A 26,026-nucleotide genomic window follows, 5' to 3' on the forward strand; every position below is an offset into this window, starting at 1 on the left:
CTAATCAAGAAGTGGAAAATGAGGCGTTCTGTTAAAACCAAACCACGGTCAGGTAGAGCACTACAATTTCAGCCACAACTGCCTGGAAAATTGTTCGGGATGCATAGAAAAACCCACAAATAACTTCAGGTGAAATACAAAACTCTGAAAACCTGTGGTGTGGCTGTTTCAAGATACATAATAAGGAGGCACTTGAAGAAAAATGGGCTGCATGGTCGAGTCCCCAGAAGAAAGCCATTACTATGCAAATGCCACAAAGTATCCCACTTGCAATATGCCAAACAGCACAGAGACAAGCCTCAAACCTTCTGGCACAAAGTCATTTGGAGTGATGAGACCAAAATTGAGCTTTTTGGCCACAACCATAAATGCTTCATTTGGAGAGGAGTCAACAAGGCCTATGATGAAAGGTACGAAGGTGGATCGCTGATGTTTTGGGGATGTGTGAGCTACAAAAGGCACAGGAACTTTGGTTAAAATTGATGGCAAGATGAATGCAGTATGTTTTCAAAAAATACTGGAGGACGTACTTTGGACATTCCAACATGACAATGATCCAGAACAGAAGGCCAAGTAGACCTGTCATTGGCTACAGCAGTATAAAGTGAAGGTTCTGGAGTGGCAATCTCAGTCTCCTGACCTCAATATAATTGAGCCACTCTGGGGAGATCTCAAATGTGCAGTTCATGCAAGACAGCCCAAGAATTTACAGGAACTGGAGGCTTTTTGTCAAGAGGAATGTGCAGCTTTACCATCGTAGAAAATTAAGAGCCTCATCCACAAATACCACGAAAGACTTCAAGCTGTCAAGAGGGCAATACACGGTATTAAGAACTGGGGAATGTACACTTTTGATCAGGGTCATTTGGATAGTTTCTGTTGCCATTACGATTTAAAGAGTAAACAGTTGATTGATGATAAATGGCTTCAGCCAAACGCTAACCATGAGTGAAAGAAAAGTTTTTTATGTTATTCATATTCTCTGTTGCATGGCCAAGAAATCATAAATTCTGCCAGGGTATGTAAACTTATGAATATATATATATATATATATATATATATATATATATATATATATATATATATATATATATATATATATATATATATATATAAAATAATTTTTTCCCCTAGTGTCCTAGGAGGAGGGACGTCTTCCCTCCATGTTTGTTGTGTATTTTTATTTTTTACATCATTACTAGAGCTAGTCTCTTTGATTGCAGCCATTTGTGTCATGCCCGTCCTAAGCCTAGCTTTTTGAGTGCAGCATCCAGACCATGCTAAACTGTACATTGCAGGGATAGATAGCCTGGCAGTGACCTTTTGAGGTATGGGTTCTCCTTAGGGCATTCTGGTAACAAATTTGCAGTCCAGTGCTGCCAGCATTGCCTAAGCTCATGAAGAATCACTCCATGAATAGGCCAGTTGAGCTGGCACTGGGAGGCTACCTCATTTACATTGCCCACTGGGTACCTTTACATTTTCTGCTTCTTGGCAGTTCCTAACACAGAATGCTTTGAGACTGAGCACTGACGTCATTCGCTAGGTGGAGTGTTTAACACCTGCTTTCTTTTCTGTGTTGCTATTGGCTGCTGCTGCTGCTCCTGCTTGCATAGAGCCACATGAAACTCTGATATTCAGATCATTCCTGTTGCCCGCCTATAAATATCCTATTTTTTTTTTCCCCCAAACAAGTCCTAAGATAAGTCGACCCTTCTCTACCTTATCTACCTTATCCAAAACTACCACAAATGTGTTTTCTATACATCCCTTTTAATGTAATGTGCCCCCCACTAAACAATGGGGAGTGTAAGGAGGTGGGGGGGGGGGGGAGCGGTGCTAAGCTTGACTGTTACAAGAAAATACTTCTGCTTACAGCTTCTGCTGCCTGTATCTTTAGATCCGCACATCATTGTGACATGCAGTCTTTACTGAAGGTAACCTCTGCTTTTGATCCTTTGTATTATGCTCAGTTTGCATTTTCCAGGTTTGTCACATATTAAAGCTGAGCTCAAGGCAAATGGTTAAATACACTGTTCATATACCTATAATGTGAACAGTTTACCTGAGAGAGGATTACCATTCTTGTAATATAAGCACTGCTGCCAGATGGCACACCCTGGGTGGAGACTATAAATGCCGTAATACATCCAGGGCCTGCCCGATCAATTTTGTTGGACAAATGTTGCAGCAACAAATTGATTCAGTCCTGTCTGTGATCTCCCCTCCTGTAAGCTTGTGTCTGTGCATTGCAATTAATCCGTAAAATATTTTATCTCAGTTTGAGTGCTGGTTTGAAGTGTATTTCCAGTTTTGCCATTTCTCCAATTTTGCAGCCAGATTGGGATAACAACTGCTTTATATTTTTTTACATGTTTTGATTCACGTAGCATAACTTGTAAAATGTAAAAATTACAGCTTACCTTTTTTAGATGCTCTATTTTTAACTCTCCAGCAGGTAGTTTTCTTCGTTAGCAGGTGCTGGGCCACTGTGTTTTCCATAATTAATTCAATCTGTACTGTGCAGGCAGATCTTCATTATCAGCTGTAACTAAATTTGAACACCATCTGTCCTAACAATGGGTTAAAGGTTTAAAAGCTGGGATTTTTGCATTGTATGTTGATGAGGACTTACTTAGGCAGGTCATAGATCAGTGATGGCAAACCTTGGCACCCCAGATGTTTTGGAACTGCATTTCCCATGATGCTTATGCACTCTACAGTGTAATTGAGCATCATGGGAAATGTAGTTCCAAAACATCTGGGGTGCCAAGATTCACCATCACTGTATAGATGATGCAATTTTGCAAAATCACTCAATTTCCCCCGTCAACTCTGTTGATGGGAATCCCTCCCATAGAGCTATTGTGTTGGGTGGCACGGAAAGCCATCCCCAACAGGAGAACACCATGATTATTGCTAGCGGTCATAGCCGCTTGCAATAATCTCATGTAAAAATCTGACATGCTGGTTGTACCCAAGTCCATAGATGGATCGACTTGGGAACAATCAGCCTACTCGTAGATGGTTTGATCTATGGATCGACTTGGGTGCAATCAGCCTGCCCATAGATGGTTCGAATCGTGGCTGGTCCCTGCTGAACTGACTGAGATTGGAACCATCTATGGCTGGCTAAAGGCCAGACTCACTTTGACTTTGTTTAAAATAGTTGCAGTCAGTCATGACACCTTCTCCTGAGAAACAGATGTAAGGTAGGAAATACTTTAAGGCCCCTTTCACACATGCGGACCATATGTCCGTATTTCATCCATCCGTTTTCGGATGAAATACGGACATACATGCATCCCTATGGGATAGCGGGTGTCAGCGAATGTACATCCGCAAACACCCGATGTCGCCCGGCTCCGCTCTCGTCCGATTCTGCGGACGGAAGAAAATCCTATTTTTCTATCCGTCTGCAGAGCGGATCGGATGAACACGGACAGACGGTCCGTGTTCCTCCGATTCCCCATAGGAGAGAGCGGAGATCTGACAGGGCGGTCCCTGCACAGTGTGCGGGTCCCGCCCTGTCATCTGCCTGCTCAGCTGGGGAAAACGGAGCGATCCCCGCTGAGCAGCGGATGTTCACGGGGCGGATCAACACGGATCCGTCCCGTGTGAAAGGGGCCTAATACATTTTTTTTTTGTTTTGGTTCAATACACTTATCTTTTCAATAAAAAATGTAACAGTCAAGACTTAGTAGGACAGTGTTTCATACATACAGCCTGTAAGGAAGGCCAAACTTTTTTTTTTTTTTTTTTTTTAACCGATGTCAGGCATTACTGGACAAGTCAGTAAGTTAACAACCAGACAATATGTATGGGAGTTACATTAATTGCAACTGTATATATTTTTTAGGCATGCTATGTGAATGGGAACGCATAACAAAATTATAGTAGGGTTTTGTCTGCAAAAGTGGAAATACCCTTTAAAGTACTTTATTCTGGTTCTGGCTAGCTTTAACTACTTTCAGAATTCAGCTGTTCTTCGTTTTTAGAGTTCAAATTAACAATCTTATCTAATTTTATTTCAACATTTATTTACAGTTGGGTACTTTTACAGCCTTTTGTATGGTTTTTTTTGGTTGTTTCACTTGAACTTTTTAACGTTTTTTTTTTTCGTTTTTTGTTTTTTTCTTTTAATTTTTTTTACAGGATGTGATTTCTGTGCACTACCATTTGATACCAGCATCAACAAAACCTAAGAATGGCAGCAAGGACAAAGAGAAAGAAGCAGAAAAGGAGAAAGATGTAAAAGAAGAATTTGCAGATGCTCTCAGAGACTTAAAGATTACGTGGATGCCGAAGTATGTCAGCAGAGGGATAGAATTAATTTCTACAGGCAATGGCATTTTATCAAACAGTAGCCGTAGAAAACGTAACATTGTTAGAAATGTTTTACAAGCTATTTTGTGCCACAGGAATTGAGGGAGCAGTTGAAAGTATGTAAACAGACTTTATAATTTTATTAAACTGTTCAATGACAATTTACATATGAAGTTAAACATGTCAATGGGGAAAAGATATGCCCATCTTAGTTAATACATTGGTGTCTTTAATGGTTATTGTTAAATTGGGCCAGAGACTGTGAATGTCTCCTTTAGTAGATGACTTGAATGTACTGCTGATGCCCATTGCAATCCTTTCTCAGCCATGTTCTTGTTCCCTCTTTCCATGGAAAAGAATGTAATCTCACTGAAATACTTTCTCAATATAAATCTCTGCATATAACACTGCCCTCAGGAGGTTGGGTACTCTTGGAAAAACCCTTTACAGGCTAGACCTGCTTAATAATTAATAGCAGGGTTCCAATTTTATTTCTACAACTGCAGTCTTGCATGTTTAACAGCCAACGCTGCCATAAACTTGAATGCTACGCCGGGTGTTCTTGTTTATTATCATGGAGAGATTTGAATTGCTGGATCAAAAAACCGTTGGGTTTCCTTTTATGGTATAGAAAGCATATGAAAATGATTGTGATGTCCCTGTCGAAGCAGCTCCAAATACATGACTGAGGTCACAAAGGGACGCTTTGGGTGAAACACACGGAAAAAGAATGAAGTGCCACACCAAGTCCTAAGCCAGAGTATTTATTTTTCCATATAAGGCCCCTTTCACACTGCTCCGCTGCAGTTTCCCTGCAGTGCAGTGTACGCACGGTTTTCATGCAGGTTACCTGTGGTTTCTCATAGACTTCTTTTAGTCTTGTGTTTTTAGTACATTTTCTGAAAATGCACAAAAAGTCCCACGTGTTGCAACTTTGGTGTGTTTTCCGAAAGGTACCAAAAACTCCCAATCTGATACAAGTCTATGGGAAAGTGCTGGTAACCTGCATGAAAACTGTGGGTACACTGCACTACATCCACGCTCCGGGGAAACCGCAGCACAGCAGTGTGGAAGGGGCCTAATTTAAACAAATGCTTTTTCAAGGTCGTCTTTACATGACCCTCTTCATCAGCCATAAGGGGGAATTTGTAGGGCCAGAAAACATGTTGGCCTAAATTATTTGCAGAAAAATTCTGGTTTTGGAATCCTTTCAAATGGTGTGGCTTGCTGTTTTGCCTTTTTTTTTTTTTTTTTTTTTTTTTTTTTTATAACATAAAGCAAGCAGGAGGCGAGTGTTTCAGGAGAATTGTTTCTCAGGCAGAGAGTATCAGTTTCGGTGTGGATGGGGGCTAAGGGGGACAATACTATTTGAGGTATTCTTCTGATACTTCAGGTTTTATGTGCAATTAAACTTTTGACATGGTTTTTATTGAAGGCTTGAAAGCAATGATATCTTCAATGAATTGAAGGAAGCCTTTCCAAACCATCTTCCCCTGTATGTTGCAAGGCTTCACCAGCTGGATTCCGAAAAGGTAACGTTAATTTTTGAGTTAAAAAAAATAAAATGTTGAATTTAAAAAAAACAAATGTGTGCTTGTTTGTTGAACACGCTGTGTCAACAGTCGGGCCAATTTACACCAGTGCATTGAGGTGCCAGTCATTTTGATTTGCACATAACACACCTCCCCAGTGCACCTGCCATACATGTGGTACGCTGTGCTAGCCATACTTGGAACAGGGGCATTTTTTGGCCCATTGTAGTGTATTATGCAGCCCATTCACGTGACTGTGACATGATAAACACATAAACCACACCATTGTTGGTTAATTCACCAACAGACCACCTTGGTGTCAATGGGTACTCAGACCAGGTAGTGGGCTGCTGGGTGTAGTATTAACAAAATTGCATTTGAATAGCAAACTTGTGAAATACACACCACAATGACTTTTATGTCCACTATACAGTAAAGTACTGTACAATTTTATTCTGTTCAGTTTTTTTTTTTTTATGAACTTGGCATTTACATGAATTGTCTTAGAATTAGTTCTACTTCCTTCTATAGCGTTGTTTTTAAAATGACATTCACTGGCATCACAAAAGCAGCTATGCCTTGCAGCTCCATGTTCATGGACTTTGCTCACCCCAGAGACCTTGCATAGTATTCAAGTTCGCCCTCCTATGCGTTTTCACACTGCTCAATCCTCTGACAACTCCAAAGCATTGGGCAGGACGATAGGATAATTGCCTCCTGTCTACTTTGGACCTAGGTTGTGTGTCTGCTTGCTCAAGTTAAGTATAGTAAATTGCAAGCTCTTCTGGACATGAACTGTGACATGCTGAATTGAGAAATAGGTGGAGAACCACAGCTCTAGCTCCAAAACTGTATTTTTGTTTTGAATATAGTGGGAAGGGTTAGAACGTGTGTGTGTGTATATATATTATATTATATTATAATAATATATATATATATTTTTTTTTTTTATATATATAAATGCAAATTGATGCATGTGCACACAAGGAACAACCAGTTCAAGAGGCCAAAAATTCAGGAATCACCAGTTCATCCACCTTGGGACCATCAGATATCCATTACCCCTTTTAAAAGAGTCTTAGGCGTTTTAAGAGTATATCTTTGCTCCCCAGGCCCACTTCATAAACTTTCCTCTATTTGTATATGCAAAAGGAAAAAACCCAGAGGCAACCCCCCCATAGTGCAATTGCACATTTGTTGTCAATTTAAAAAAACAATTATATTCACAGGCTACAGCGCATGTAAACCACTTCCTGGGGCTGAAGTGACATAGTTTCATTACTCTAACGTCTTAAAGTGGAAGTCCATGCTAAAACTAAAATCCCTGCATCTATAGACACCAACATTCTAACAATAACTTATCTAGCCCTGTACAGAAAAAAATCAGTATACGTACCTTTTCTACAGGCAATCTGACCTGATCTCCAGCGGCAGAAGCTCTGCAGAGAACACGGCCAACAATGACTGTGAAATGAATGGAGAGTGATATCACCCATAGAGTTACTATGGGGCTTCCATTGTCGGACGTGTCCTCTGCACCCGCCCACACAGCGAAGCCACGGCTGACAGCTCAGTGTGGGATCGGGTCGGATCGCCTGCAGAAGAGGTCTGTATAGCTTTTTTTTTTTTTTTTTTTTCCTCCTTACGGGGCTAGATAGGATAGTGTTAGACTGTTGGTGTCTCTATAGATGCAGGGATTTTAGTTTTAGCACTTTTTCCACTTTAAGGAAGCTGTAGCTTGCGTGTATATACAAGCACTGTTTTGATGTAAGTGTATTTTAATTGTTTTAAATTGCCAATAAATGCGGAATTACACTATTGGAGGCTGCTTCTCGTTTTTTTCCCCCCCTTTGCATATATAAACTGGAGGAAAGTTTATGAAGAAGTGATCCTGGGGAAAGAATCTGGATAAAGTTGCTGGAGGGAAGATATACTCTTAAAGTGGATAAGACCCATTTATAGAAGATCATGAAGATATGGTCCGGGAGTGGAGGAGAAACTGATGATTTCTGGATTTTTGGCTTCTTTAACTGGTTGTCCTTCCTTGTGTGCACATATTATTTCACTTTGTATTTATAGTGCGGCATGTCATTTGTAAATCCATTTATTTTTGTCCTTGCTTCCTATGTAGGGCTTTGTCCGTGCAATGTTCAAAATAATAAAAACAAAATGTGCTAGAGTTGATCTGAAGAAGAGAAATGCAAGACATGCTTGATATCTAGATTAGGGTATGCCGTCAGAACAGTTTACATACTACTGTAGGACTCAGAGTAGTTTGTGTACGCAGACCAATGCAGTTCTTATCAGCTGTTAGTGTGTAGTGTCATGGCTGGATGTATGTGCTGTCAGATTTAGTTATTTTTAACTTTCCTGCTTGGTAAGTTTCCTGTTTTCATCTGGGATAATTCAGAATATGAACGCTTCAGTTTTAAAGTGTAGCAATATCCAGATCAAATATATAACTCTAATAATTGAAAACACCCACTATGTGTTTCCTTGCAAATTACCAGAGGAAGGGTACTTCAAAATCAAAAGTAAGTAATTCACACTTTAACACAAGCTGTCTTCATTTACAAGCTTGTACAAGTTTCAGTTGCAATATCCCCCCCTATTTTACCAGTAGCAGCATGGTAAACAATCTATGCAATTGGAAATTTTCAGGAAAACTTCTTTAGAGGTCTTCTCTTTAGAGTATAAAAAGCAATGCTATTCTATAAAGATTGGAGGAAGGGAAAGTGGATATTTTGCCTGTCGCAAACCAGTTGTCATTATTCTACTTTGGATTGGAAAATGAGGCACCTTGGTTTTATTTTCACTGCAAAAAGTGAGGCATTAAAAACAGCTACTATATTCTTCAGGTGCATTCTATACTGTACATTTGAAAGAGTATAGCAAACTTTCACTGTAGCTTAACTTTTTTTTATTTTATTCTGAAGTTGCCTTCAGCACCTGTCACATGAAAGGATCTGCCATCATTTGTTACCACCTGATCATTCTCGGTGCTGCAGCAAGAAAAGCAGCAGTGTCTGCATCTCTATAGTGTGCAAAATGCTAAAAGGCAAAACTGAAAACACACATTGCAGGGGACTTGTAGGCAAAGCAGTGAGCCAATCATAAGGAGGAAATGAGAATAACGGCAGTAGAGTGAAATGGCAGGGTCATTTGATTTAGCTTAACTTTGTGTTCTTTAAGTTGGGTTTTCCTTTAGGAACCATTGATCCACAGGGTGGAGATCTTCCTAAACTCTTTGCAGCTAAACTTGTTATTGCTATGTAGCAGAAGGTACCCAATTTGACTCTCCTGTGTATGAACAATGGTTCATTTTGTAGCCTAAATATCAAATACCACACAATGTGTTATGGTCATATTGTTTGCTATGGATGATATTCAGTAGAATGTGCTTACTGCCACTGTCAGCTGGCTTAGAGAGCATTCTAACTAATGAGTGATAGTTACAAAAGTTGTGTCTTTTTATTTGACTGCATCAGATAAGAGGCATAATACTCAAATGTTAAAGTTGTAAGGAATTAATCAGGATAAATAGAAAGAATAGGACACTTTGCATGGAGCAAATTCTGTTCCGTAGTAAAGGGGTATTTGGTCACGTGATCAGTCAGTTTAAACTCTGCCACCTGAGCTTGAGAGCCAGAAGCAGCATATGCAAGGTAAATCTAAAAGGCCTTCTGGTACTTTCTTGTATGTAATCGTATAGTCATTTTTTTATGCATTGCAAGAAGACCATTAACATAGCATTGTGGTAATTATTTTTTTTTAATTATTAACCTGCATTTAACGCTCAAGCTCTGATAATAAAAACATCTTTTCCCTTGTATGGATAGTTGTAAATGAAATCTGGAATTTTACCCTCTTTTCTTTGCTTTATTAATACGCATTGCAGTGTTTTTTTTTTTTTTTTTTTTCTTTTTTTTTTTTTTTTTTTTTACTTGCTCGTAACTAATATTAAAATTGCCTGTCAATCTTTAGAATGCAGCCCTTGCTTGATAGTCTAAGGTCTGTGATGATATTGGTTTAGCTTGCTTCTAATGTGGCGTCTTTTTATTCCAGGAAAGAATCAAGCTCATAAATGAAATAATTGCAGCTGCTGAGGAAGTCATTTCTAGAATTGATCAGACCGCTCTTGCCTTGTTTTTTGCCATGAAATCCGATCCAAGACCTGACGCAGCCACTATAAAAAAGTACCTAACCAGTAAATATTTTCTTTTCTGACCATTTTCCAGATAAATTTTATGTACAGATCGCAAGTCCTTGTGATGAATAAATTTGCCTCTAGGGCTTTGCAATTGATGCCTCCTCACACAGAGTTTGTATGTATATTATACTGTATATAGGGACTTTATTTGCTTATTTTTGTTCACAGACCCCTTTTGCGTTAGGGTTTCCCAAAGACCTAAGATGACAGTCCAAAATAACGGCAAGTGCCATAACCTATAACTGGCCTTAACAGCAAGGAGCACATATAAGGGCGAGGCGTCAAACAAAAATTGCCAGCTCAACTTACCAGTCAACCTGCAACAAACCAGATTGTCATGTCTAACAGTTCATGTTAACAGGGGTTAGTTTGCACACATTTGCAAATACATTCATAAGATGCAGAGGCCACAAAAAGGCAGCACAGTATTATATGCAGTCTTAACTCTATAAATTTTGAGAGCCTACATAGTAGGCGTACATATAATAGTTAGGGATAGATTGAGGACAGGTTTTCCTGGAGGGAGCCCACTCCTCTAAAGGTGCCGGAGTGCACTAGACACCCAGCAAAAATAAGTCGCCTGATCCAGCTGTTTCTTTTTTGTTTGTTTTTTTCCAATTCAGTATTTTTATTGATTTTTCACACAGTTATAATTGAAAACCATATCAAGCTTTGTAGATATACAGTGCCTTGAAAAAGTATTCATCCCCCTTGAAATGTTCCACATTTTGTCAAGTTACAACCAAAAACATGTATTTTATTGGGAATTTTTGTGATAGACCAACACAAAGTGGCACATAATTGTGAAGTGGAAGGAAAATTATAAATGGTTTTCAAAATTTTTTACAAATATCTACAAAGTTTGGCATGCATTTGTATTCAGCCCACTTTACTCTGATGCCCCTAACTAATATCTAGTGGAACCAATTGCCTTCAGAAGTCTCCTAATCATCTAGGGCAGTGATGGTGAACCTTGGCACCCCAGATGTTTTGGAACTACATTTCCCATGATGCTCAACTACACTGCATGAGCATCATGGGGAAATGTAGTTCCAAAACATCTGGGGTGCCAAGGTTCACCATCACTGATCTAGGGTATCCCCAATTTCATATTATAATCATGATGGTCCGTATCAGTAATGCCTCACATGAGGGCGCCAGCCATTCTCCTTTCAAATGGACTTAATCATTCCCCAGCAGCTGAGACCCAGAAAAAAATATAGTAATCTAGAATAATGTGATACTGTTTATTAAAAATTCAAATACCACAGTTAAACTAATTTTGCACTTGCTTTGCACCGTGGTGCACTTCCTGGTATGCCCTAGATGATTAAAGGCTCATCTATGACATATGGTTGGTAAGTGTGCATTCTGCACACACCGGAGCACTAACTGAAGAGGCATCTAAAGCACTTTATTTACCAGAAGGCACAGTGATTTGAGTTTTTATAGCAAGGACTATTCTGTTTAATGGACTCTGATTTTGGTTTTTCTGTTTATTTTTATTATCTGATTGTTGTTCACACATACTGTGCATGGTATTGAAATAAGGGTGTGTTAGCGCCTTACTTTCTTCTATATTTTCTGTTTTGGAGGTGGTATATCCACTTAAAGGGGCAGCTTCACATAATTATTTAATGTCTTTAATTTAGGTTCGCGCCAATTTTTACTCACATTTTTTCACAAGATTTGAAAATTGCTGTTCAGACCTTCTCCATCCAATCTGACAGAGCTTGAGCTATTTTGCGAAGAAGAATGGGCAAAAAAATTTCACTCTCTACTGTAGATGTGCAAAGCTGGTAGAGACATACTCAAAAAAGACTTGCAGCTGTAATTGCAGTGAAAGGTGTTTCTACAAAGTATTGACTCCGGGGGGGCTGATTACAAATGCACACCACACTTGGCACATATTCATTTGTAAAAAAATGTGAAAAACATTTATCATTTTCCTTCCACTTCATAATTATGTGCCACTTTATGTTGGTTTATCACATAAAATCCCAATAAAATCTATTTACTTTTTGGTAGTAACATGACAAAATGTGTAAAATTTCAAGGGGTGTGAATACTTTTTCAAGGCACTGTAACCCATGGTCTAAGAATTAACGCCAGTGGTCCTGCACTGTCAAAATTCCTTAATTTCTGTACTTGCAGAGTCTTTTAAAAAGATAAGAACATTACTTGACAAGAGGCTGTATCGCTCTCAGGAGTCAGACTGCTAGTGTATAGGACATGTGCGCTCTTTTGTGTATGCTCCATAGCAATACATTGAGAGAACGGAGACCAGTGACAACAAGCAGGCTGGCTGAAGGAGATTAAATCCTACCTCACTGCATCCTAAATGCAAGGCAGTTTAGATAAAGTTGCTGCTTAGGTTAGGTATACCTCCTTTTATTTCTGTTTTTCTTCTTCCTTTTTTATGATTTGCTTTGTGTTTGGCAATAGTAGGAGTTAATCTTGTGTATTTGCAATCAATTTAATGGTCAGCACATAGCTTTCCACTTTCTAAAGATGTTATTAAATTCACTATACTAATTTTATGGATGGGTCCCTCTGCCTCGTGACTAAAATTTGGTACTGTTCTAAAGGTTTGGAGATTGTTATAGAGTTGGTGTGTATGCTTTGTAGATGACCATGTCTCTTCACTGTATACTTGCTCACAGTGACATGGAGAAGCAGAAGGGTACCCTGATTGATGCTCTATGTCGAAAAGGCTGCGGCTTGGCAGACAAGGTGCTCCACCTTCAGTCCAAAGATGGTGCTGCATCATGTGACGTTGATGGGAGAGAAGATGATCAAGAGGCCGCTCTAGAGGCCTTAAGTGAAACTTACTGGGAAATTGCAAAATGGATTGATGTTTATGACTCAAAGGTAAAATATTGGTTTATCTGGTTAAAACCAATGGTAATATTTTTTGGTATGTGTGTGTGTGTGTGTATATATATATATATGTGTGTGTGTGTGTGTGTGTGTGTGTATATATATATATTATAATGTGTGTGTGTGTGTACTGTGGGGAAAATAATTATTGGATCCCCTGCAGATTTTGCAAGTTTGCCCACTTACAAAGAAATGAAGGGTCTATAATTTTTATCATCTGTGTTTTTTAAATGATAGAGACACAAAATCAACCAAAAATCCAGAAAAAACTCATGATACAAATGTTATAAATTGAGTTTCAGTTCAGTGAGTAAAAGAAGTATTTGATCCCCAAGCAAAACATGACTTAGTACTTGGTGGAGAAACCTTTGTTGGCAAGCACAGATGTAAGATGTTTCTTGTAGTTGTTGACCAGGCTTGCACACTTCTCAGGAGGGATTTTGGTCCACTCTTCTTTACAGATCTTCTCTAAATCCTTAAAGTGTTTGTTTTGAACCCATATACCATATATACTCGAGTATAAGTCGAGGCCCCTAATTTACCACAAGAAACTGGGAAAAAATTATTGACCCGAGTATAAGACAAGGGTGAGAAATGCAGCAGCTACTGCAAGTGGAAAAAGAAGGTCAACAATGCCCATCTGCAGCTGCATGCCTCCCTGTGTCCTGTGCAGCCTACCTGTATCCTGTGCATGTGTCCCGTACATGTGTATGTGTCCCTGTGTCCTGTGCATGTGTCCTGTACATGTGTATGTGTCCCTGTGCCCTGTACATGTGTATGTGTCCCTGTGTCCTGTACATGTGTCCTGTACATGTGTATGTGTCCCTGTGTCCTGTACATGTGTCCTGTGCAGCCTAGCTGTGTCCTGTGCAGCCTAGCTGTGTCCTGTGCATCCTCCCTGTGGCGATCTCCATCCTCCCTGTGGCGATCTCCATCCTCCCTGTGGCGATCTCCATCCTCTCTCCTCTCTGTGGCGATCTCCATCCTCTCTCCTCTCTGTGGCGATCTCCATCCTCTCTCCTCTCTGTGGCGATCTCCATCCTCTCTCCTCTCTGTGGCGATCTCCATCCTCTCTCCTCTCTGTGGCGATCTCCATCCTCTCTCCTCTCTGTGGCGATCTCCATCCTCTCTCCTCTCTGTGGCGATCTCCATCCTCTCTCCTCTCTGTGGCGACCTCCATCCTCTCTCCTCTCTGTGGCGATCTCCATCCTCTCTGTGGCGATCTCCATCCTCTCTGTGGCGATCTCCATCCTCTCTGTGGCGATCTCCATCCTCTCTGTGGCGATCTCCATCCTCTCTGTGGCGATCTCCATCCTCTCTGTGGCGATCTCCATCCTCCCTGTGGCGATCTCCATCCTCCCTGTGGCGATCTCCATCCTCCCTGTGGCGATCTCCATCCTCCCTGTGGCGATCTCCATCCTCCCTGTGGCGATCTCCATCCTCCCTGTGGCGATCTCCATCCTCCGATCAGCGTGTAATAATACACTTCGGTGGCCATTCACTGTTCAAAAGCCGCGCCTCCTCCTCGTCTGTGATGGGCAGAACACTCAGCGGTCAGCCTATCATGGACATTCTCTCATTCTCATAACACGGACGAGGATGAGAGAATGTCCGTGATAGGCTGTACACTGACTGCTGGGAAATGGAGTGTTCAGCCTATCACAGATGAGCAGGAGGCGCGGCTTTTGAAAGCTGGAATAGCCTCCAAACGCTATCATCACACGCCGGCCGCCATCTGCCTGCATGACAGGCTGATCATGTAGGCAGACGGCAGTGACTCGAGTATAAGTCGAGGGGGGCACTTTCAGCCCAAAAAAAAGGGCTGAAAAATTCTACTTGAGTATATACGGTAAGTAAGTCTATGCCCGCTCCTTTATTAGAGCTAGGCATAGCACACTGTACATGTATTTTTAAAACAAAGCTTGTAAATGTCATTTTTGGGTGATCTTCAGGCCAGTCACGTGACCCGTGACCGCTTTACATTTCCGATACATGGATACTGCAGGAGGTGCCGAGATCTCCTGACATCAGCCGGGGAGATCATATGCCCACTCAGCCCCTCCTGCAGTAGCCCTGGAAACCAGCTGAGAGTCACGTGACCAGCTTGAAGAGCGCTCTAAATTGGTATTTGCATGCCTTGTTTTTATAAAAGGCATGTACAGTATGGTATGCCAGACTATAATAGAGGAGCTGGCACTGAGCATTTAGAATTTTTTCATATGTATTGGGCATGTATCGGTCTCAATCTTCAGTGTACAATTGAGTCACTCTGCTTGTACACTCTTGCCGATACATGCCTGGGTCAGAGGCCCCTCCCCTCTCCACTGTATACACTTGTGAAGAGAACTACTAGCCCCAGGGAGATCCCGCGGGCACCATAGAGTTGCCGATCGCCCCCTCCCACCTCCCCCCACTGCATGGTAAACTGACTGCCAGAGGTGCAGAGGGAGATGCCGGGTCTTAGGGGGTGGGGCCCCCACAGTGGCAGAAGGCCAGGGCCCAGTCACAAGTACGACTGCTGCAACCCTGGTAGTTCCGCCACTGCCAGGAAGGTTTCTCTACAGTTATGCTGCATTTTATGGGCCAAATTGCAGTTTTGTTTGCTAAGTCTGACTGCAGAGGCCATAAGTATACCTATACTCCTGTGCTTTCCCTTTCAGAATTATCTGAGGGGGTCTCCCCACTATCAAAAGTGGGGGATGTCGTTTATCCTTTACAGACACCTGGACAGACAACAGCTCAAATGCCTGGGTACAGGATGTAGTTTTCGTGAGCTCCAACTCTCTTCTTGCTTCATGTCTTTCAACCTTCCAGTGTCAGTTTAGAAAACCTCCATATAGCCTTTGCAGGTCTTATGGGGCAAGGGGGTTATCGACCCAGTTCCTGTGGCAGAAAGGTTTGAGATTTTATTTTTAACCTTTTCACAGTTCCAAAGCTTAAAGGGAGCATCCACCCCATCTCAACTCTCAAGGCCCTGAATCCTTTAACTTGTTCCACCCCCATGTGTTTTTCTGGGTATGTTTCTAGGGCATCCCCATTTGGGGTATCTGGATGACCTCCTGTTGAAGGAACAGTCAGTACACGTTTTGACTTACCATTTGGCATGGACGGTTCAGGTTTTGTTTTGATCTTGGGCACTTTATCAATGTAGGGGGCTTGGATGCTGGCGAAATTCCACTTTCCAATCAACTTTCTGCAACTTAAAGTGATTGTAAAGGCTCTGATTTTTAAATTAAAATAAAAAAACTCATACTTTACCTGCTCCGTGCAATAGGTTTGAACAGAGCAGCCACGATTCTCCTCTTCTTGGGTCTCCCGCTGGCACTCCTTGTTTCTCCCCTCTGCCTGGTGCCCCGTCAGAAAAGTATTTGGGGGGGGGGGTTGTGGTTTAGTTGGTTATTTCCAACCCTGGCTTGACCATGAGGAAATCCCTTCTTTATCTCACTGGCAAGTGATAACAGATGCCAGCCACTGGGGGGGGTTGTGTTCTCTCACCGTTCAGGGAATATGGTCACCCAAGTAAGTCCAGCTCGACCCCCTATTTCAGGGATGTATGATTAAGTTGCAGACAGACAAGGCCACGGCAGTGGCTTACATCAGTCATGAGTGGATTGCCAGGAGTCATGCTGCATTGAAGAAAGCCTAATTATCTCATGGACAGAGAAGTACTGCCCACCAATCTTTGCTGTTCTCATCTCTGTGGTGGACATTTGAATGATGGATTATCTCAGTTGTCATAGCCTGGACCAAGGGGAATGGCCTTTCACCCTGACATCATCAATCTAATAAGTCAGAAATGAGGGGCTCCACATGTGGAATCCTGGCCTCTAGGTTGACCAACAAGTTACTTCTTTTTGTGGCCAGGACCAGGAATCCTCCAGCACTGGCATCGGTTGCTCTGATGATTTCCTGTACTCCATTTAGGCCTAATTATGCCTTTCTTCCAGTGCACATTTTGCTTTGAAACCATTGACTGCACCAAACTGGCACAAAAGAACCAGGTACACAGACACACTCAGACTTCTAGGAGACATCCCTTGGCCTCTTCCTTCCTGCTTCTGTCACTGGCTTTAATAGGGTTCTTTAGGGACTGAGGGGTCTCTGATTCTGCCATTCCAAATTTGCTAAAAGCAAGCCCCTTCCAGAGAGATCTACTATCATACCTGAAAACCCTTCGTTGCCTGGTGTGAACACAGACACGTCAACCCCAGAAAATCCTGTGTGTCATTCTGGCTTTCCTGTAATCGGGACATGACCAAAACTTAGCCTTAAAGTGATTATAAACCTTGGTGTTTTTGTTTTTTTTGTTTTAAAACCAAATAGCAAACGTTATACTTGCCTGCTCTGTGCAATGGTTTTGCGCAGAGCAGCCCTGATCCTCCTTTCCTGGGGTCTACCATCGGCGCTCCAGGCCCCTCCTCTTCGAGTTCCCCCTAGGAAAAGCAACTTTTCCTAGGGGCACCCGTGTGTGCTCACTCCTGAGCCGTTAAGCCTGTGTCGATGCTCTCTCATCACGGCATTTGATTGACAGCAGCGGGAGCCAATGGCTGCGACTGCTATTAATCTGCCCAATGAGGACGGAGACTGCATTGAGAGCCGCTGCTCTCATGCACGTCGCTGGGCTGGATCGGGTTGGGCTTGGGTAAGAATAAGGGGGGCTGGGGTGGCTCCTGCAGCACAAAGTTTTTTTTTTTTTTTTTTTTTTTTTTTTACCTTAATGCATAGGACAAAGCAGCTCCTACACTAATACAAGCTCACTCCACCAGGTTGATAGTTTTATGGCCATTCTGTCTTCAGCCCTCTGTTGCCCAGCTTTTTAAGGGTGCCACTTGGTCTTCTGTTCATACCTTTTCCAAGGTCTACTAGGTGGATATCCAATTGTCTGCAGCTTTCAGCTGCAAGGTACTCGAAGCAGCACTCTAAGTTTGGTTTATTGACCCTTGGTATCGAGTGGGCCTGTTGCCATATTTCTGTTTCCCTTGCTGTTGCCCCCACCCTTCTTATTCATTGCTTGGGTATGTTCTAGGGCCTTTGAATATCAATTCTGTGTCCTGTACTGTACGATTTAAGATGAAAGGAATTTTACCTGCCAGTAAATTTCATATCTTGGAGTACAGGGCACAGGCCACCCTCCCCTCTGTTCCTGTGATAAACTGCTTGTTAAAAAAGAAACTGAGGACTTGCAAAGTTAGATAGAGATAAAGGGGGATGCCCAGGGGGTATGTCCCCAAAAGCTTTGGCAGTGTCAAATCACCTGAAATTACCAGCCTATAACCCCATGGTCTATGAATATCAGGACTGTGTCCTAGATTATACTCCATGATACAGAATTTATAGGCAAGTCAAAATTCCTTTTTGGACTGGGATCTCCTCTGAAGCTACTTGCCTTTTTGTGTTTTCTACAGTAGCTAGACACAAATAATACACAATAAATTCTCTCCTGCTAATTTTTTTCTTTTTTTTTTTTTTTTTTTTCAAGGAAGGGCTCGGAGCCTCTAACATGTTTCTGTGTTGAATATTTGTAGGGTTTTTTCAATTCAGTCCCTCATTACATCACATAATTGGCCTTGAAAGGTTATAGCCTCTGGTAGGTCTTTTATTGCGGTCATTGTGCCTATTAAGGGCATTTTATATCCTAATGAAAAGTTTCACTTGGACGGTACATTACCCTCTCCAGTAAGGATGAGCTCAGGCGTGTTCGCAAGTCCACGTACCTGCACCTGCCAGGAAGCTGACACTCCGCAGCGCTAATCACAGGCAGTGAGACATTTCCTGATCCGCGGCTGCACAGATCGGAAAATGTCTTGCTACCTGTCATTAGCAATGCAGAGTGTGAGCTTCCTAGCGGGCACGTGGACTTGCGAACACGCCCAAGCTCATCTTTACTCTCCAGTAGGGAACCAGGCAATAGAAAAAAGCTGACAGGTTCTAACTTATTTAAAAAAAAAAGGGAGAGAATTTTTGAAGCACCACTTTAAATGTAGCAGTTAGAACTGTTGTAATTAAGCACATCATTAGTATTTCTACATTTTAGTTTTCCGTATTTCAGTTTTTCATTTGATCGTAATACTTTTTTCTTTTTTTTTTTCTTGTATTCCTAAAGGTTTTGCAGTTTGTCTACAAACATGCTTTAGCAAATAAACTATATGGACGAGGAATTAAAGCTGCAACAAAAATAGTAGAAGAGAAGCCAACTAAAGAAAACTGGAAAAACTGTGTCCAGGTAAGAATTGTTTTTATCACTGTCTAATTTCTGCATTGTTCTCCAAAGCTGGTTCTTTTATCAGCCTAGACAAGCTCTGCAGTGTTCACCAGAATTTATTAGGAAATATAGACCCATGTAGTTAGCACTTACATACATGGGTGCTCAATCGTCATGATTGTAACCCAGCCTTGCAATGTCTCATGGGATTTGTAGTTTTGCAACAGCTGGAGGGCCACAAGTTGAGCACCCATGGTAGAAGGTTTACTGTGGAAATGGGAGGAGCCTTGAGTGAATATTTTTTTTTATAATCTGTTGTACCTTTCACTTGAAAGAATGTTTGTCCATAATATAGATCTCCATGTAAGTGAACATTTGGTGATCTTTTACATTAACAATGTACTGTTTTTATTCTCACACAGTTAATGAAATTGCTTGGTTGGACCCATTGTGCAACTTTTACAGAAAACTGGATCCCAGTCATGTATCCCCCGGATTACAGCATTTTCTAAAATTCTAGCTGCAATATCATTTGATACAAAATGTCTTATACATGAGAATATTTAGCTCTCCCAGATGTCTGTTTTTTTGTTTTTTTTTTAAGCATGTTTTCTGTTAAAACAATGGTTAAACTATGTATTTATCTGCCAATGCACCCATGTGCATTATTGTGTGTGGTATTTGGATGGCCTAGGGTTGTTGCATGTGTTTAATAATTTTTAACTCGAGACCTGGATTTTACAGTAATCATATTTTTAACATTTTATGTTGAGGTTATGAAGGCCTAAATAGTTCAAATAAGTACTATTTTATTTATAGAAATAAATTTAAATAATGCATATCCATTGCTCACATATGGTAAGGTAGCAGTTTTCTGGGCTGAGCTAATTGGAATGCAACTTATTAAGGGTCCACCAACTGGCATTTCTAGTGCAGTGATCAGCTACATTTTAAATGATTTTAGCTTGGCCCACAACATACTTATCTCCAGTATGTGTAGACAACAGGTGCACTTTAAATACATGCTATAGTTTTACATAAAAGATGATCCCACCTAACAATGTTTAGGGTTGGTGAATTGGAGTAAAAGCACTTTGTGTGCATTTATCTCTTTGGTGCTCTTGAATTTCTGGCCAGAGTCACTGTCCCCTTCCTCTCTCCCGCCAACCCCCCCCAAGATTACTTTGTTCCAGTGCAAAAGGCATGAACAGGGTAGGGCCATTTTTTTGCTTGCATTATGCAAGCAAGTGCCCACTGTCTGTCTTAGTCTTCAAGACTCATTGAATAGTGTGAAATGTTGGGTAGAATTCTTTACAAAAATGCACAGATGTTTTACAATCCACTGAATTTTGTAATAAATGGATTTCAGAGTCTGGTTTTGTTTCCAGTGTCAGTAACTGCCCTTCATGTTTGAGTAGTTGTGCTTTTATAAGTCTAGCATTTACTCTTCATTGTATGTAAATGAAATATCGGTCATCAAGGAGTTTTTTTTTTAGGCAAAGGCATAATCTGTATATGAATTAAAATAAAGACACGTGCCAGGCATTTAATGTTTCTTTAATCGGGTATATTGTACAGTTATACATATGTTTATCATCATACTTATGTAAAATAAAACAAGTCATGCACAGAACAAATATGTTACAAATGCTCGCCTTTTTTTTTTTTTTTTACAATTATAAAATGATTATGGGACCTACAGTTGTCTGTGTATGTTTATTTCACATATCTTTTGGGATAAAGTGGAAGCCTAACACCGCTTACCTAATGTAATGTCTGTCAGACAAAGGTTCCAAAAGTCATGGCTTCCCATTCTATTGTAAGGTTGAACGGCACTTTAAAGTGACCCTTGGTGGCAGGATCAAAAAAGCAAATGACAACGATTGCAGAAAGAAGAGCATCTAAACTTACCTTTTCGTAAGTCCATCTCTTTAAAGAAAGCTGGTCACCAGACCATTCATTTCAACAACAATCTTCCCATAAGATTTTTTTCCTTTTTTTTTTTTGTGCCTTTTAACAAATTTTCAGTACATTATGGGAAAGCCTTACTTGTGCAGACATCCAAAAGCCCTGAGATTGCTGCTGGGCACCAGAATCTCAGATGTGATGTCAACTGTGTCGATTGTGAACTGTCCCTCTAGTAACTCTATAGTAATCCTATTCACTCTTCCTCCTAGTGGTTACATAGAAGGTAACGTAATTCCACCCTTCCAAATCAGGAGAGGGCTATGCTAGGGAATTGACTAGTCAATTTTGTTTTTCTGTTTTACTTGAAATGTTTAAGTTGGTAATGTCTTTTAAAGCAATGCTGCTCCCCAGCCGCCACAAGTTTCAATACTTTAGATGTGTGTGAATTCCTGACACCCTTGCTGCACGTAGTGGTTCTTCCAATGGTTCATGCATTACTACAGGACAGCCATTCTCAACCAGGGTTCCTTGAGAGGTTGGTAAAGGTTTCTTGAGCTATAGTTGATTGACCTCTCATCTTATTTCTTCAGTTTTTCATTTGGCAGAGCCAGCAGCAATGATCTTTTTAGGTGCCTGAAAGAGTAACATTCTGACAATACTTTAAAAGGGGCAATCGTCCCACTGACCACCAATGTAGTGGGCATTTTTTCCTCTAACACCTGTTCCCAAGCACCTGAAAATTATTTTAATGGTTCCTCTGGGCTTAACAGGTTGAAAAGGGCTGCTACAGGACATACGGGGCAGCAGAAGGAGCCACTGTGTGTGAGATTTGACTCAAATACTTGCAGCAGGGTTTCAAGATGGGCACCATTAAAAATATAAACCTAGTGCCTCTTCTTTCTGCAGATGTTATGAGTTGCTTTTTAAACTTGAAATGACTGCATCACTTTAATCTGATCAAAGGGAAAGGGTGTGGATATGCTGGACTTGGAAGATTTCCACTGAGGTTCTATGCTTTTACCATTTTGCAGTCAGTGTCTCAGGAAATGAGAAGAAATCTCCCCAGGAGAGTTCAAAACCTTTCTGTGTTAAAAATATGTTTCTACTTTCGATGTAATCACAATTTGTGATTTAAAGTAGGCAACTATAGGCAGACTTTTTTCCATTTTAAATAGAGTAAGGGCAGGTTATAACTCCTGTCAGGGTTTTATTTTTTCGCCTGCTATCTGTGTCCCATTGGGGCAATTTACCTTCAAGTCCTGTCCCATAGCCAAATCAGCAAGTGAGAGGAATTCCCTGGGGGGAGCCCCCCAGGTCACCAGTACTAGTGTCCCTTCTGGAAGATTTCCTCTCTATTACTGTTCTGTGGTCAACTGAAAATTTGGGATTTAGTTTTACTTTAAAGGATATGCTCACCTTTACAAAAAAAATAATACATGCACATTTTTTGCAGGTAAAAAAAAGTGCATTTATTTTTTGTTAGGAACCTGGAAAGCATTGCACCCACAATCAGCAGATTGTGGGTTTAATGCCACAGTCCTGCAGACTGTGTACAGGCAGGCAGTTACACACTGACAGGAAGCTCAATGAACTACCTAGAGTAATCAACTGCACTCTGGTAGTTCATTGGGAACTACAAGCCAACATCCACAAAGGCTGTCGGTACTTGTGGTTAACACATTCACAAAACATTGTAAATGCATGACACAGCCAGGTGAACCCCCGCTCACTGTCAAAACCTCTTACAAAAAGTGAACTTACCCTTTAACTTTCAATGATATTGGTAAACGGGACAAATAGAGAGGGTGCATTTCCATAATGGGGACACAGAAAACAAAAACCTAATAGGTGTTCTAATCCCTCTCCACTCAAAACAAAAAAAAATGTTGCTTCTAGTTATACTTTAAGTTCCTATACAGCAATCAAAACCACATAATGTGTGCTGCTAATTTTACAGTATTGCCTGATGACTAAATACACAGTTGAAATATATACCATTGTACCTGCCAAGGATTTGTAATTCAATTCAACCTGTACTCTGATTTAGGCATCTGTAACAGTTATATCTTAAACGCTCATAAGACTGATTTTACACAGGTATCGGTGTAATAGGCGGGGAAATTGGGACTTTAGGTGAGGCACATAGAAGAACCAGTCGTGGTAAATACATTTATTAAACAATCATTTGCATAACACAATAGGTCAAAACTGATTATTGCAGTAAAAATTGTATTGGCACAAGAACTGTAAACAATTGCATAACATCTGGTACAAAAAAATAAATAGGACACTGAATGGTGTGAGATCTCATATGCCAATATTGCTCCATATGCAGAGTAACATAAAACATAATTGCACAAGGTAAATTTCATCATAGGTCAAGTCATGTGAGTATGCATCTTTGGATGCGTTTCAGGGTTAAATACTACCTCATCAGGAGCAGATGCAGAGGACAATTCTGTAGAGAAAAATATGTATACAAAATGGATCTATATTAACCCCAATAGCTAGGGGAGTATGGAGGAAGGAGCAAAAAGAGGACAGTAGGAGGGGAAAATATATCCATCCCCCTACTTGCATCAAAATGCCAGAGCAGAATGCTGGGCGGCTGGGAAACATCTCAAATGTCTGTACCAGGAGCTGAGGTGATAGGGGCCCCCATGACGGAGCAAGCCCACAAGGCCCCACCGGGTGAAGGAGGTCCACGCTGTCATAACAGGTAGTGCTTGGTGACAACTCCAAGGTGTCTGTGAGAAATGAGTAACTAAGGTAAGATAAATGGTGAATGACCATGATGGAATAATCAATAGTGAAAGTCCACAGTGTGAGCAGCACAGCTAAGTGCACACTGGTGATAAAGATATAACAGGATGTGCATATAACTACCCAGAGCAATGGGACTAGGAGGAGGTACATAGTGTGAAACAAATGGGACAAGAGTGCCTGCAAACACCACTAAGTACAGGGCAAATACCTGGTATGGTTCCAATTAAAAGGAAACGGTTCAGGTGTCTGTCGGTTGCTGTTTATGGGTCGTGACAGTTTTCAATTCCTTTTATTTGGAACTATATCAGGTATTTGCCCTGTACTTAGTGGTGTTTACATGCACTCTCTTGTCCCCTTTGTTTCACACTACCACTCCCCTCCCAGTCCCATTGCTATGGGTAGTTCTATGCACATTCATTTCTATCTTTATCACCAGTGAGCACTTAGCTGTGCTGCTCATTCTATGGCTTTTCTACATTCACATTCCTTTTTTTTTTTTTTTTTTTTTTTTATAACTCCAGCTCCCATTAGGTTGTCACTACTCACTATTGATTATCCCAACATGCTCATTCACCTTTTATCTTACGTTAGTTACTCATTTCTCACAGACACCTTGGAGTTATTACCAAGAACTACCTGTTATGACAGCATGGACCTCCTTCACCCGGTGGGGACTTGTGGGCTTGCTCTGTCATGGGAACCCTTATCACCTCGGCTCCTGGTACAGACATTTGAGATGTTTCCCAGCCGCCCAGCATTCTGCTCTGGCATTTTGATGTAAGTAGGGGATGGATATATTTTTCCCTCCTACTGTCATCCTTTTGCTCCTTCCTCCATACTCCCCTAACTATTGAGGTTAATATAGATTCATTTTGTATACATATTTTTCTCTACAGAATTGTCCTCTGCATCTGCTCCTGATGAGGTGATAATTAACCCTGAAACGCATCCAAAGATGCATACTCACATGACTTGACCTATGATGAAATTTACCTTGTGCAATTATGTTTTATGTTACCCTGCATATGGAGCAATATTGGCATATGAGATCTCATACCATTAAGTGTCCTATTTATCTCTTTGTACCAGATGTTATGCAATTGTTTATGGTTCTTGTACCAATACAATTTTTATTGCAATACTCAGTTTTGACCTATTGTGTAATGCAAATGATTGTTTAATAAATGTATTTACTTCTACGTCTGGTTCTTCTATGTGCCTCACTCAAAGTCCCAATTTCCCCACCTATTACCCAAAAATAGGGATGGAGGCGCCTCTCTCTCCCCGATGTGTTTCATTTACAGTCCCAACCTTCTTTTGTTTATATTACACAGGTACTAGAGGCTTCTACTTGTCTCTACAGAATAGCTCCCTCTTTGGCCTGGAACGCTGCTGAATTTCCCTTGCTCTTAAATGAGGGACCCTGTTAATACAGGTAAATAGATAGCAATCCTGTTGTTGGCATGTTTTCACTAGCATCAGGATTAACAGTGTGGCATCAGCCTAAAGGTTTTTCTGCAGTTAAGCAATACATCCTGCATCAGAACCAACTCCAGCCTGTGATTGGACATTGACGCAACAGCACACTGATGAGCTTACCCCTCTCGTCTACCCCCATATAATACTGTTCAATGGTAGAAGGACTGCACAATTCAAAGAAATAAAACCCAGCTTTGGCTAGTACTGTAGAATTGCATTTTAAGTACAAACCTTTTAAGACCCCATAAAAGTAAAAAGAAAAAAAGTCTCCGTGGTTGGTTCTCTTTGCACAGCATGTAAATGGAGCAGCGTGATATTTCCTGATAACATGAGCTAGATACTTTTCCTCAGGAGCTTTTACCCCTTTCCTTCTCATACCTGTATACCTCCTATAAGCCTGCGCAGGCCTGGACCTGTTTATTTATTATTCGGTACTTCTGGAGTGCTGTCAATTTACACAGCGCTATATAATATATACATTTACAGAGTCCCTGCCCTCAAGGAGCTTACAATTTTAGGTCCCTAACTCACATTCTAGGGTCAATTTAGACAGAAACCAAATTCCCTACCAGCATGTCTTTGGAATGTGGGAGAAAACCCATCCAGGCACAGAGAGAACATGCATTTAGTGATAACTTTGCCATTACTTAAAGTGATTGTAAAGGTTTGTTTTTTCCCCTTTCGTCTTTCAGAACAGCCACCGTTGAGAGACCTCAGCTCCTC

General features: G+C 41.0%; 1 protein-coding gene across 3 annotated transcripts in view; it reads left to right on the plus strand.

Moving 5' to 3' along the window:
• TPP2 (tripeptidyl peptidase 2) overlaps positions 1–20,787 on the plus strand; it is a 97,402-nt gene extending 76,615 nt beyond the window's left edge. For 2 of the 3 annotated variants that reach the window (XM_073614449.1, XM_073614450.1), the window contains 6 exons: positions 4,156–4,307; positions 5,762–5,858; positions 9,924–10,054; positions 12,732–12,939; positions 19,052–19,171; positions 19,573–20,787. In XM_073614449.1, the coding sequence (XP_073470550.1) occupies positions 4,156–4,307; positions 5,762–5,858; positions 9,924–10,054; positions 12,732–12,939; positions 19,052–19,171; positions 19,573–19,662 (798 nt within the window). In that variant the 3' untranslated portion in view covers positions 19,663–20,787. Of the gene's footprint in view, positions 1–4,155; positions 4,308–5,761; positions 5,859–9,923; positions 10,066–12,731; positions 12,940–19,051; positions 19,172–19,572 lie in introns of those variants that run through there. The other variant, XM_073614451.1, reaches the window with a different exon arrangement.
• The last annotated feature ends 5,239 nt before the right edge of the window (positions 20,788–26,026 follow it).

This window comes from Aquarana catesbeiana, linkage group LG02 (assembly GCF_042186555.1).
Source record: "Aquarana catesbeiana isolate 2022-GZ linkage group LG02, ASM4218655v1, whole genome shotgun sequence".
Taxonomy (NCBI): domain Eukaryota; kingdom Metazoa; phylum Chordata; class Amphibia; order Anura; family Ranidae; genus Aquarana; species Aquarana catesbeiana.